The following is an 11,510-nucleotide window of genomic DNA, read 5'->3' as shown; positions in this document are numbered from 1 at the left end:
GTGTGTGATGTTCCTGGTCAAAAATGAAACCGGCCTACATCTCCGTTATGCTGTTATTGCCCAATATTTGATATTAAAATATTCTTTTTCTCAACTTGTTTTCTTTGAGTTAATCCAGGTTTTCTCTGTCTGTTTGGAACTTTTTGGTCTTAGGCCTCATTGATCTGAGCTTATGCACTTCTTTTTCTGAGCTGAATAAGCTTGAGTTAAGTTTTTTTACTCAGATCAATGAGGCCTATACGATCAATCAGATCCAAACAGAAATACAAAAACTGTGGTAATTGACAAAAAAGCGAAAAAAATAATAGTGAGAGATTTACAAACAATTTAGAAGGCTGGTCATTTTTGATAGAGAACACCAAATTAGGTAAAGGATTTTCAAAACGGGACAAGGGTTATTATCTTTTTTAACCCCAAAAGTATATTGGTAGTGCATATAGGTTCCAGCAAGGGGCCCGTTTTTTAAAAAAGTAATCTGATTGGATTTCGGCTATCGGATTGGATCAAATCTTGAAAATGGGTTGTTCAAAAGAAAAAAAGGATTCTGAAATCAGATTAGATTATAAATTGAGTTGTTTAAACTTTTTAGTAAGATTGGGATACCTATTTGATCCCAAAAATCAGGATGATACTGATCCCAGCAAAAGGGTGGATTTCCGGAACAAAAATGTAATAAAACTAAATAAAAAAAGAGATTTTGGCACCAATAAAACAAAAACATTATAGGCTATTCATTAAAGTGTTTTTATCACTGTTTGTAAACTAGATTTGCAGAATCAAAAGAGATGAACTACTCAAAAGCGAGCAAACACAGTTTCTTGGGTGAATGCTACGTGGAACTTTTTCGAGTGAACGCAAAATCATTGAAATGCCCTGATTTGGTAATCTGATAAAGTGTGTATCTGGATCAGGGTGATTAATACCATTTTCGCTTTGAATAACCGGCACAAAAGTAAAATTGATTACTTGATCCTGGATAGCAAAACATGGTATTTCCAAATCCAGATCATTCTCACCCAGATTAAACTTTTTGAATTGGCCCCTGATTTTCAGCTGCTCATCGAAGGGTTCAGCCTGTGTCAAATTCCCAAGTCATTCTCCCCCAGAATGCCATATTCATTACGTTTCCAAAAATTGGTTCTAAAAATGTAACCATTTTTTTTTTTTTTTAATAAATCTTTTTAATCTAAAATCGTTTTGAAATTGACCACACTGACCTTGGTCTCTTATTCTGGGATTGGTACTTCAACCACATTTCCATCTTTCCACAGTCAATGGCCTCCAGACTATTGGCTAGGTTATTTTAATACCCTTAATCGCTTCTGACTTTGCTGCCTCGGAAGCAGTGGTTTGGATACTTGATTGCGTAATCTGTTAGAAAAGATATACACCGAAAGGCTCTCTCTCGCAGCACTCCCTGCCCACACAGGTCTAAGCATGGAAGAGAACCAGAGTCGGCCTAGCTCAAGGCGGGCATCTTCACAGTGCCATTCCCCTCCCGCGGGTCCCTGGAGGAACATGGTGGAATATTTCAAGAAACTTATCAAGAACTCAATATCTGCAAAGTTGCGACAATGGGTAAAGGACTACTGCAAAAGGAACGGCTTGCTCACCTTATCAGTGCTAGCGGTAATGTCAGGCTGTGCGGTGGGATTCACATTGAGAAGTTTGAACTTGTCAACACAGGTAACTTAGCACCTAAAGCTTCAATTTTGTTATTGCCTTGATTAAGCAAAAAAGAGGACAAAGTGACAATTGAAAAATTCAATTGTCTGTGCCTTATCAGAACAAGAAGCGCTTATAGTAACTGTATAAAGGAAAATTATTGCTCAACAAGTATAAAGCTCGATTTGAATGTAATGTATTGAACTACATTTTTTGTTTTCTACAAATCGAGAGATGACTCAAAATTATTGTCTGAAAGTGATATACGTCAATAGAGCGTATAGAAGTTGGAACATTCCTTTAACTTATGTTGTTGATAAATTTTCTTCTTAAAGAAGTTACATATATTTCCCAGCCTTATTATGTGGCATACAGACGCTATGCTTAAATCCTGATAGTCCTGCTAAGGATGTGAACATCTGGGTTTTGTGATCTGTAAATAGTCAACTTGGATAAACACGCTTTACTTAGAATATTCAACTGACACAATTCTTCAGGGATTTTACTGAAATAATAGGCTTAGGAAATGAATTGAAATATTTACTAGCAAAGTCACTCAAAGTTCTGTTATCCCTTTTACCTCAGGCAAAAATCTATTTTTCTTTTCCTGGAGAACTCCTAATGAGAATGCTGAAAATGTTGATTCTTCCTCTCATCACATCCAGGTAACTCACCATGTCAGTTATGTTTAGTTTCACTTTCATTCAAGATGTCAGCATTTCTGAGGCCAAACATACAGACTGTATATGATATTTTTGAGAAACCAACAAAATATACAACAGGAAAAAAAAAATTCCATCATAAGTAATGCTTTACTTCTGAGGTTCATCTGTATTTAAAACCCTTTCAATAAAAATAGTGGGATAGCTGATTGTTGTAAAGAGTATGCCTATTATTTTTGAGTCTAACATTTTAAACATACTTAAAAAAACACTTGACACTTCTACAAATTATAGAGGAAAGGGAACTTTTAGTAACATAGTATGTTTGACTTGACACACCTATTGATTGAAACTCCAACACTTTCCTTACAGTTTAATGTCTGGCTTGTCTGCTATGGACACCAAGGCCAGTGGACGCCTGGGCCTTCTCACCATCACATATTACCTGTGGACTACCTTCATTGCTGTTATTGTGGGGATTATTCTGGTGCTGATAATTCATCCCGGAACTGGTACTGAAAAAGAGGGACATAAAGCTGCAGGAGGGCCAGTGATGACGTCTGCCGACGCCCTGCTGGATTTGATCAGGTAACTTTACAGTAATATCAGATCTTAACTCTGGGTTTTATAAATTTTAGAATTTGCTCTTAACATGGTGGCTGTTGGAAAGGAAGTTCCACCCTTTAATTAAATGAGCCAATCGGCTTATTAAAAGCTGATTGTCTTTGTTTTATTGGTACAGAATGTGAATACACATTATTTAGAGAAACCTGAAAGCTATTATTTCAGCATTTACTGTCAGATTTGATTGGTTATTCCAAATATGTTATAGATTTTAGGTTGTCCATTCAAGCAGAAGACCTGTGTGTGCTTCTTTCATTGACAAAAAATATATGCTCTAGATCATTGCCAAGACAGCCGTCGAGTGGACTGACTTACCTTGAAAGGGACAAATGTAGACAAACAAGCTTTATTTCTTTGTCATCATCAAATGGCTTTCAAGTCAATATGAAATCAAAACAGACTACATTTATGTTCTTAATTCCTTAATTACGTCCTTAATATTTCTTACTTGGTCCAATTGTAATTCATCGGTGTTTGTATTCATTATGTTAAATCAAAATGTAACAACTTGTTCATTATTTACCTTTTCCACCTCACTTGGGTAGAAATATAGTGAATAGTCTATAGTGTTAACCAGTTGCCAAATACTTGTGTAGACATTGTTTTAGCAAATTAGTAATGCCCCAAAATCAAATCAATTCCCCAGAATCCCCACGTCAAAAATCAAGCTTCTCTGACTCTCTTTTGAAATTTAAATCTTTTACATTATTTATATGTGGTTAAACTAGTAGTCCAGTGGCGGGGACACCAAAATAGTAGTATTATTTCATTTGAATAAAAAAAATCAAACAATTTCTTACCATTTGAACTATGAACTGTAAACAAGTTTTACTTATCAGTCTAAGAAACACATTGAGAAACATGTGGAACTTACATAACTTTCAAGCTGCAATCAAGTCTACAAGGCTTAAGCTTCCCTTTTGTGCTATCCCGTCACTGGACTGAAGGATTGGAATTAGGTATATTTAGAAAGCCTCTAAAGAGGATGTAAAATGACAGCTTTTCTCAAGTGCGAAAGATGCTCCTGAGCTCCTGACCAGATTTAATTGGATTTTAGTGAGGGACACAGCAGTAGAATTGGTACTTTATAAATAAAGCATTCACCAATAGCCTCTGCCCTACAAGTCTTTAGGCTGAGCTACGGCAGATCTGCTTTTTGTTTCTTTACCGTTTAGCTAGCTGGCCGTGCCAGAGCCTTGTACATTAATCAAATCCAGTGATTCTAAAAACAAACGATGAGCCATTTTTGCACTGTGTTGGCCTCAGAAAACAGGCTAATAGCATATACTCATGAAAATTAGCTATTTTGCTGAAATAGCTATGATTGTATATAGTTTTAAATATATGCCCTTGCTTATGGTTTTGTTTCCCCAACAGGAACATGATTCCATCCAATCTGATTGAAGCCACATTTCAGCAGGTGAGAGAAACACATGAAGATCAGAGGAATTAATCCTCTACTGTTTTTGTACCTAATCCTTGTCCTTCTGTGCTCTTCTGTTTCAGTATAAGACAGAACTTGTGCCTAATTTTAAAAACAGTGCAAAATCATCACAAGCCAACTTTGTGTACATTATGCCAGACTATGAAAACCCCAAGATGGGTCACCCAGTGTTTTTGGAACTCACCCCTCCTCCAGAAATCCACTATAAGATTGTACCAGGGAGAAGCAATGGGATGAATGTGCTAGGAATTGTCATTTTCTCTGCCACTATGGGTGTGTATGGATTGGACTGTTATATCACCATTCAACTCTGCTGAAAAGATCACCATAGACCAGATTGAGCTTGTAAGTGTCGGTTTGATGCCGGCAAAAGAGTTCTCCAGTAAAGCTAGCAGGATAAACTAGTTTAAAAGTCTAGTAGGGACGCCAGCATTGCATGTTGGAGACTAATGTCCAAAATACAACATATAATGGTGACCATCAATGTTGATCTTTTCAGCAGGGAAGCAAAGATTTATTGTACAATTTGGAGCATTTAAGTCAACGTGAAAGAGTTTTGGCAGGCAGCCTATTTACTGAACAAGATATTTAATGAGAAAACATGCAGAGCGGGACTTATTGCATTGATTTGAAAAGTTGCCTTTAAAGGCTGGTGAAACATAGAAGGGCTTTGTGATGTCTATTATAAGAAATGTATACTCAAAGGTTTGGTGTTGGTAAGATTTTTATTTATTTATTTTGGGTTAAAGAAGTCTCTCATGCTCAACCGGGCTGCATTAGATAAAAATAAACAGTAAAAACATTAACATTATTACAATTTAAAAATACTAGACTAGAAAACATTTATTTGATATTAGAGAACTTTTATAGCATTATTAACATGTTTACTGACAATTTTGATAAAAATCTTTTTTTGTTGTTGTTGTTCCCCAGGTCTTCTACTTGGTAGAATGGGATCCAGAGGTACACCCCTGGTGAATGTGTGTCTTTGTGTCAATGAATGTGTCATGAAGATCATCAATGCTGCTATGTGGTGAGTAGATGTGGATCAGATTGCCCGAAATGACCTAACTGGGACTAGAAACTTTATTACATCACTTCTAGGACAGTCCTCATGTTTTGTCATGCAAACATGTGAAAGAAGCATGTGACTGTCAAATAAAGCAGCATCTCTGACCAAAACAAGTGGACAGCCAACTAAGCAATCTCTTTAATACGCTCTCTACAATACATTAGGGTAATAGTTTAAAAGCAGCTTTACGCTTCCTTATTCTATTAAATGTTAGCAGTGGAAATGTGCTTAAGAGTCAGGTGAAATGAAAAGCTGATTTGGTCAATTAGTAATGAAATTAAATCTTAGTTAAGTGAATGCACCTTCTATATAATTACATATACAGTGCTGTTCAAAAGTTTGGGATCGGTAAGATTTTTAATGTTTTTGAAAGAAGTCCTTTATGCTCACCAAGGCTGCATTTATTTGATCAAAAAACAACAATAAAGTAATATTGTGAAATATTACAATAAAAAAAAACAGTTTTCTATTTAAATATAATTTAAAAAGTAATTTAGTGCTGTGATGCAAAGCTGAATTTTCAGCATCATTAGTCCGGTCTTCAATGTTACATGATCCTTCAGAAATCATTTTAATTTGATGATTTGCTGCCCAAGAAACTATTATTATCATTATCAATATTGAAAGCAGTTGTGTACATTTTTTCCCCAGGATTTTTTGATGAATAGAAAGTTCAAAAGAACAGCATTTATCTGAAATAGAAAGCGCTAAAAATTACATTTTAAAATGCTCAAATAGACAACATTTATTTAAATTGTAATAATATTTCACAATATTTGTTTTTTATAAAATCAGCCTTAAGGCCATTGCACACTGAGTTTGACATTTTCGTATGCGTTTTTTTGTATTCGTGAATTCGTGAAACACGATTAAAACTCCATTCAAACTGCTTGCTACGGATGCGAAAAACGCAGAAAATCAAACCCGATTTGATTTTTTTTTAATGACGGACGAAAGTTTCGGAGGCAGTGTGCAAGCGTGATTGACATAATGTGAGGTCGTATTTATTTTTAATGTGCGGAAATTTCGGACACGAATTTCCGACTCGGTGTGCAATGGCCTTTAGAGAGCATTAAAAACATAAAACTCACAGATCCCAAATTTTTGAACGGCAATGTATATAATGTGCAGTATTATATATAATGTTTTAATACCCCAGTCTCTTTGTACAGGTACTTCCCATTTGGAATTGTATTTCTGGTTGCTGGGAAAATCCTGGACATGCATGATCCTGCAGTCCTCGCAGAGAAACTGGGAATGTACTTCATCACAGTTCTGGCAGGGCTGTTCGTACATGGTGTGATTTTGCTGCCAATGTTCTTCTTCATGTTCACCAGGAAAAACCCCTTTAGCTATATCCGTGGCCTCCTGCAGGCTCTGGTTATCGCATTGGCAACTTCATCCAGGTAAGGAAACCATTTTGAACAGGCTTTTAGCTCACTGCAACATAAACTAGAGTTAATCCACAATTTATTTCAGAGAATAGTTCAGATCATATTAAATGGAATAATATTTTTATATGATATGAATAATAATAATAATAATATTATATTTGAAATTAATATGCAACTAATGGTTTTATTCCTTATTCATCTTTCTCCAGTTCAGCTACTCTGCCCATCACAATGAAATGCTTACTGGAAAACTGCCATGTGGATCGTAAAATCGCTCGATTTGTACTTCCTGTGGGTGCCACTATCAATATGGATGGCACAGCACTATATGAGGCAGTGGCAGCCATCTTCATTGCTCAAGTCAATGAGTACGAGCTTGACTTTGGACAACTTGTTACTATTAGGTAAAGTATTTTGGCTACATTCAGAACGATGTACACTACTAGTCAAACGTTTGGAATAATTAAGATGTGTAATGCTTTTGGAAGAAGTCTCTTATGCTCACCAAGGCTGCGTTCATTTGAAAGATCTTTTCTAATTGAATTTTCAAGTGTAATTTATTCCTGTGATGCAACGCTGAATTTTCAGCATCATTACTCCAGTCTTCAGTATCACATGATCCTTCAGAAATCATTCTAATATGATCATTTGGTGCTCATAAAACATTTCGAATTATAAATGTAAACAGGTTTTGCTGCTTAATATGTGGAAACCATGATATATTACTATTCAAAAGTTTGAGGTAAGATTTTTCTTTAAATGAAAGAAATCAATACTTTTATTCAGCATGGATACATTTGATCATAATTGATCAAAGTGACTGTAAAGATGTTTTGTCTATTTCAAACAAATACTGTACTTTCTATTCATCAAAGAATCCAGAAAAAAATTTAACAGTAATGGAAAATTTAACTATTCACAGAAATATTAGAGGAAAAATGGTTTTCAAAATTGATAGTTGAACTAGTTGAGCACCAAATCAGCATATTAGAGTGATTTCTGAAAGGATAGTGTGACTCAGACTGAGACTGGAGAAACTCCATCAAATAATAAAAATAATAATTCGTTACATTTATATAGCGCTTTTCTGGACACTCAAAGCGCTTCACATAGAAGGGGGGGGATCTCCTCAACCACCACCAATGTGCAGCATCCACCTGGATGATGCGACGGCAGCCATATTGCGCCAGAACGCTCACCACACACCAGCTTACTGGTGGAGAGGAGACAGTGATGAAGCCAATTGGTGTATATGGGGATGATTAGGAGGCCATGATGGACAGAGGCTACTGGGCAAATTTGGCCAGGATGCCGGGGTTACACCCCTGCTCTTACAAAAGACATTCTGGGATTTTTTATGACCACAGAGAGTCAGGACCTCGGTTTAACGTCTCATCCGAAGGACGGAAATAAATCACAGGAATAAATTACATTTTAAATAAAACCATTCTGATATCTTCACAATATTACTTCTTTTAACAGATAGTTCGACCAAAAATGAAATTTAGTCATTAATTACTCACACTTTCATCATCTTTGGAACACAAATTAAGATATTTAGATGAAATCGGAGAGGTTTCTGAACCAGCCGTAGGTTTATTGCAACTTTCAAGGCCAAGAAAGGTAGTAAAAATATTGTTAAAATAGTACATGTGACTAGAGTGGATCAACCTTAATGTTATGAAGCGACAAGAATACTTTTTGTGTGCAAAAAACAACCCTTTAATTAACAATTTATTTGGTTCTGTGTCAGTCTCTTACACTGATCACATAGTAAACAGTGCAGCACTTCCAGGTTCTACGTCAGAACGCAGGCTCATTATTGGCCAGCTCTTGCGTCAGCACCACACACATACATTGTGTTACTCACGTGAACAGTGTCGGCCAATAATGGGTTCTTATGGGTTTGGATTGACATGAGGGTGAGTAACTGAAGGGTTAGTTCACCCCAAATTAAAATTGACATTAATGACTCGCCCTCATGTCGTTCCAAGCCTTTAAGACCTCCGTCTATCTTCAGAACAGTTTAAGATATTTTAGATTTAGTCCGAGAGCTTTCTGTCCCTCCATTGAAAATGTATGGTATACTGTCTGTTAGAGTTTTTTGAAGCATCAAAAATACATTTTTTTGTCCAAAAATAACAAAAACTACGACTTTATTCTTCTTCTGTCTTCCGGGTCTGTTGTCAATCTGCGTTCACGAGTCTGCAGTGCTGACGTGTAATCTGGTGCGTCTGTGTATTCAGGTTCAAATAAATATGCCTGGGCAAAAAAATGAAAGTCTTCCTCTGTATGGAAATCCTTAGACATGTTTGCGAAGATTTTTTTTTCTTTACAGAGTGCGTCTCCCTCAGACTGTTAACGAAGCTCGGGTGCACAAGATTACACGTCAGCAGCGTCTTACGTCACCAGTGTCAATGAACGCAGCTTGACAACAGAGAATACAATGCTCGTAGAACACAAAAGTCTACGTTTTTGTTATTTTTAGACCAAATGACTGTTTCAACAATTCTAACTAACCCACTGATGTCACGTGGACTACTTTGATGATGTCTTTATTTCCTTTCTGTACAATGACAGTATACCGCACATACGTTTTCAGTGGAGGGACAGAAACCTCTCGGACTAAATCTAAAATATCTTTTTGGTTGAAGCAACCATTTAATGGTAGAAATTTCATTTTTGGGTGAACTAATCCTTTAAATAAATGCAGCCTTGAGCATCTTTCAAAAACCTGAATTATTCCAAACTTCTGACCGATAGTATACAGTAACAAAGCTGTATTTGCCAGTGATCGCCTCATGTGACTTGGCTGATTCTTTTCTCAGTATCACAGCGACAGCAGCAAGCATTGGAGCCGCTGGAATCCCACAGGCTGGTCTTGTTACCATGGTTATTGTGCTTACCTCAGTGGGTTTGCCTCCAGATGATATCTCACTCATTGTAGCTATCGATTGGATCCTGTAAGTACAACATACTGCATGAGTGCTACTACTTATAAACCACAATAGAAAGTCAATGTCATGTGTATTTTTTTTTTAATAGGGACCGATTTCGAACAATGATCAATGTGCTTGGAGACGCCTTAGCCGCAGGAATCATGGCTCACGTGTGCAAAAAGGACTTTCAGAAAAACGTCCCATCCACAAACCCCTCAGAAAGAGTAAGATATATCCACTATGTGCTCAACCATATTTCTAACTAGAAAATATGCAAATAAGCAAGTATCGTGCAGTAGTGGTCCGTTGTTCACCTGCAACAAGTAGTCAAAGCTGACATATTTGACAACTGAATAATGGCTGTATATTGTCTTGCAGAGAGATACTTTGATATCTTTTGGAAACCAAAGCGTGCAAAGTTTTCCCACATCTGAAACTCCACTACTGGGTAATAGGGACTACATCTTAGAGGTTATGGGCGATCAGGTGATCGAGAAGCCGACATGTTACAACCTCTGCCAAGTCTAACTTTGACAGATGATACCAAGGAGGAACAGAAGCTGCCTTGACTTCACAAAAACCTTCCCTCTTTACCTCCCCTTTGTTATATATATATATATTTGTGCCATTCTGTCTTTTTACATCACAGATGTTACTGTTACCTCAACATTCGCCTTTGGTGAACGTGAAAATTGAGGATATTTGAGTGCTTTTGACACCTTAACTTGGAGGTTTTGTAAATTACAAAAACATGTTTTGTTTTTTTAATGTTCATCTTTTAGAATTGCCTTAATGCAGTAGTTAATGACAGCAAAACTAAAACTAGACCACAATAATAAAACCATGTACAAACAGGAACTTTTACACAGCTAGTAAATCAACTGGGGCTCCAATTACGGATCATCAGTTGCCTTGTCATACAGTGTACGGTGACAAACTGATTTTTTTAATGACTGCAAGAACAGTGATTGTGTATCTCTATTACTAATGTTCAGAGCACACATTCACTGTTCATTTCAAGTAGGATGGAATATAGATTATCATGCTTGATTATGTTTGTTTATTTTCTTAATAAAATTGTTAATCTTGTTATTGGTCTTCATTATTCATACTGTACAAAGATTAATTTATACTTTTTAAAATTTACCAAAAAACTCAAACCAAAAAATGTAAATACTCCTAAATCTACTTCACTATCAGTTTACTAATACCAAGACACAAATTTTCTGATTTTGCAATGATGCCTGATATTTTATTTCACAACTACACGTTAGACAGTAGCTCATAACAGAAGTTCAATGTAGAATCAAGAAGTACTTAAAAAAAAATTAAGACACTCAATATCAACACATAAAACCATACACAAGCTATATAAATAATTCTACCATTCAATAAACTTCCAGTATATTCTACATAAATTAAGGCTTAAAATGAGCAACCGTCCAGTAAATCCTATTTGATATTTCTTACAACTGGTATCTCAGTTGACTTAACATTGGGCAATATAATTTTTTTAAACATCATAATATCAAAAAGATGAAAAGGGAAACGGTTGCTATAATAATTACTACTATTCATTATGAATCACTTTTCAATATTGCACATATGCCAAAACGTGCACAAAAAGAGAATGCCAAGTGTTTTATATAAATGACATGTAACCAACAGTGGCTGTAAAGCTGCTAATAGGTTCACATGAACCATAAAGTA

At 36.0% G+C, this 11,510-nt stretch overlaps 1 protein-coding gene across 1 annotated transcript; it reads left to right on the top strand.

The window, feature by feature from the left end:
* The first annotated feature begins 1,249 nt into the window (after positions 1-1,249).
* slc1a8b (solute carrier family 1 member 8b) lies at positions 1,250-10,889 on the top strand. The gene is made up of 11 exons (XM_039654527.2): positions 1,250-1,686; positions 2,251-2,330; positions 2,700-2,915; positions 4,329-4,371; positions 4,458-4,668; positions 5,329-5,428; positions 6,640-6,873; positions 7,071-7,265; positions 9,690-9,824; positions 9,907-10,024; positions 10,179-10,889. The coding sequence occupies exons 1-11, from the start codon at positions 1,438-1,440 to the stop codon at positions 10,326-10,328; spliced, it is 1,731 nt and encodes a 576-aa protein (XP_039510461.2). The 5' UTR covers positions 1,250-1,437; the 3' UTR covers positions 10,329-10,889.
* The last annotated feature ends 621 nt before the right edge of the window (positions 10,890-11,510 follow it).

Source organism: Pimephales promelas, chromosome 5, assembly GCF_988280905.1.
Source record: "Pimephales promelas chromosome 5, fPimPro1.hap1.1, whole genome shotgun sequence".
Taxonomy (NCBI): domain Eukaryota; kingdom Metazoa; phylum Chordata; class Actinopteri; order Cypriniformes; family Leuciscidae; genus Pimephales; species Pimephales promelas.
The sequence above is the reverse complement of the archived record's forward strand: the minus strand, read 5'-3'. Positions and strand labels throughout refer to the sequence as shown.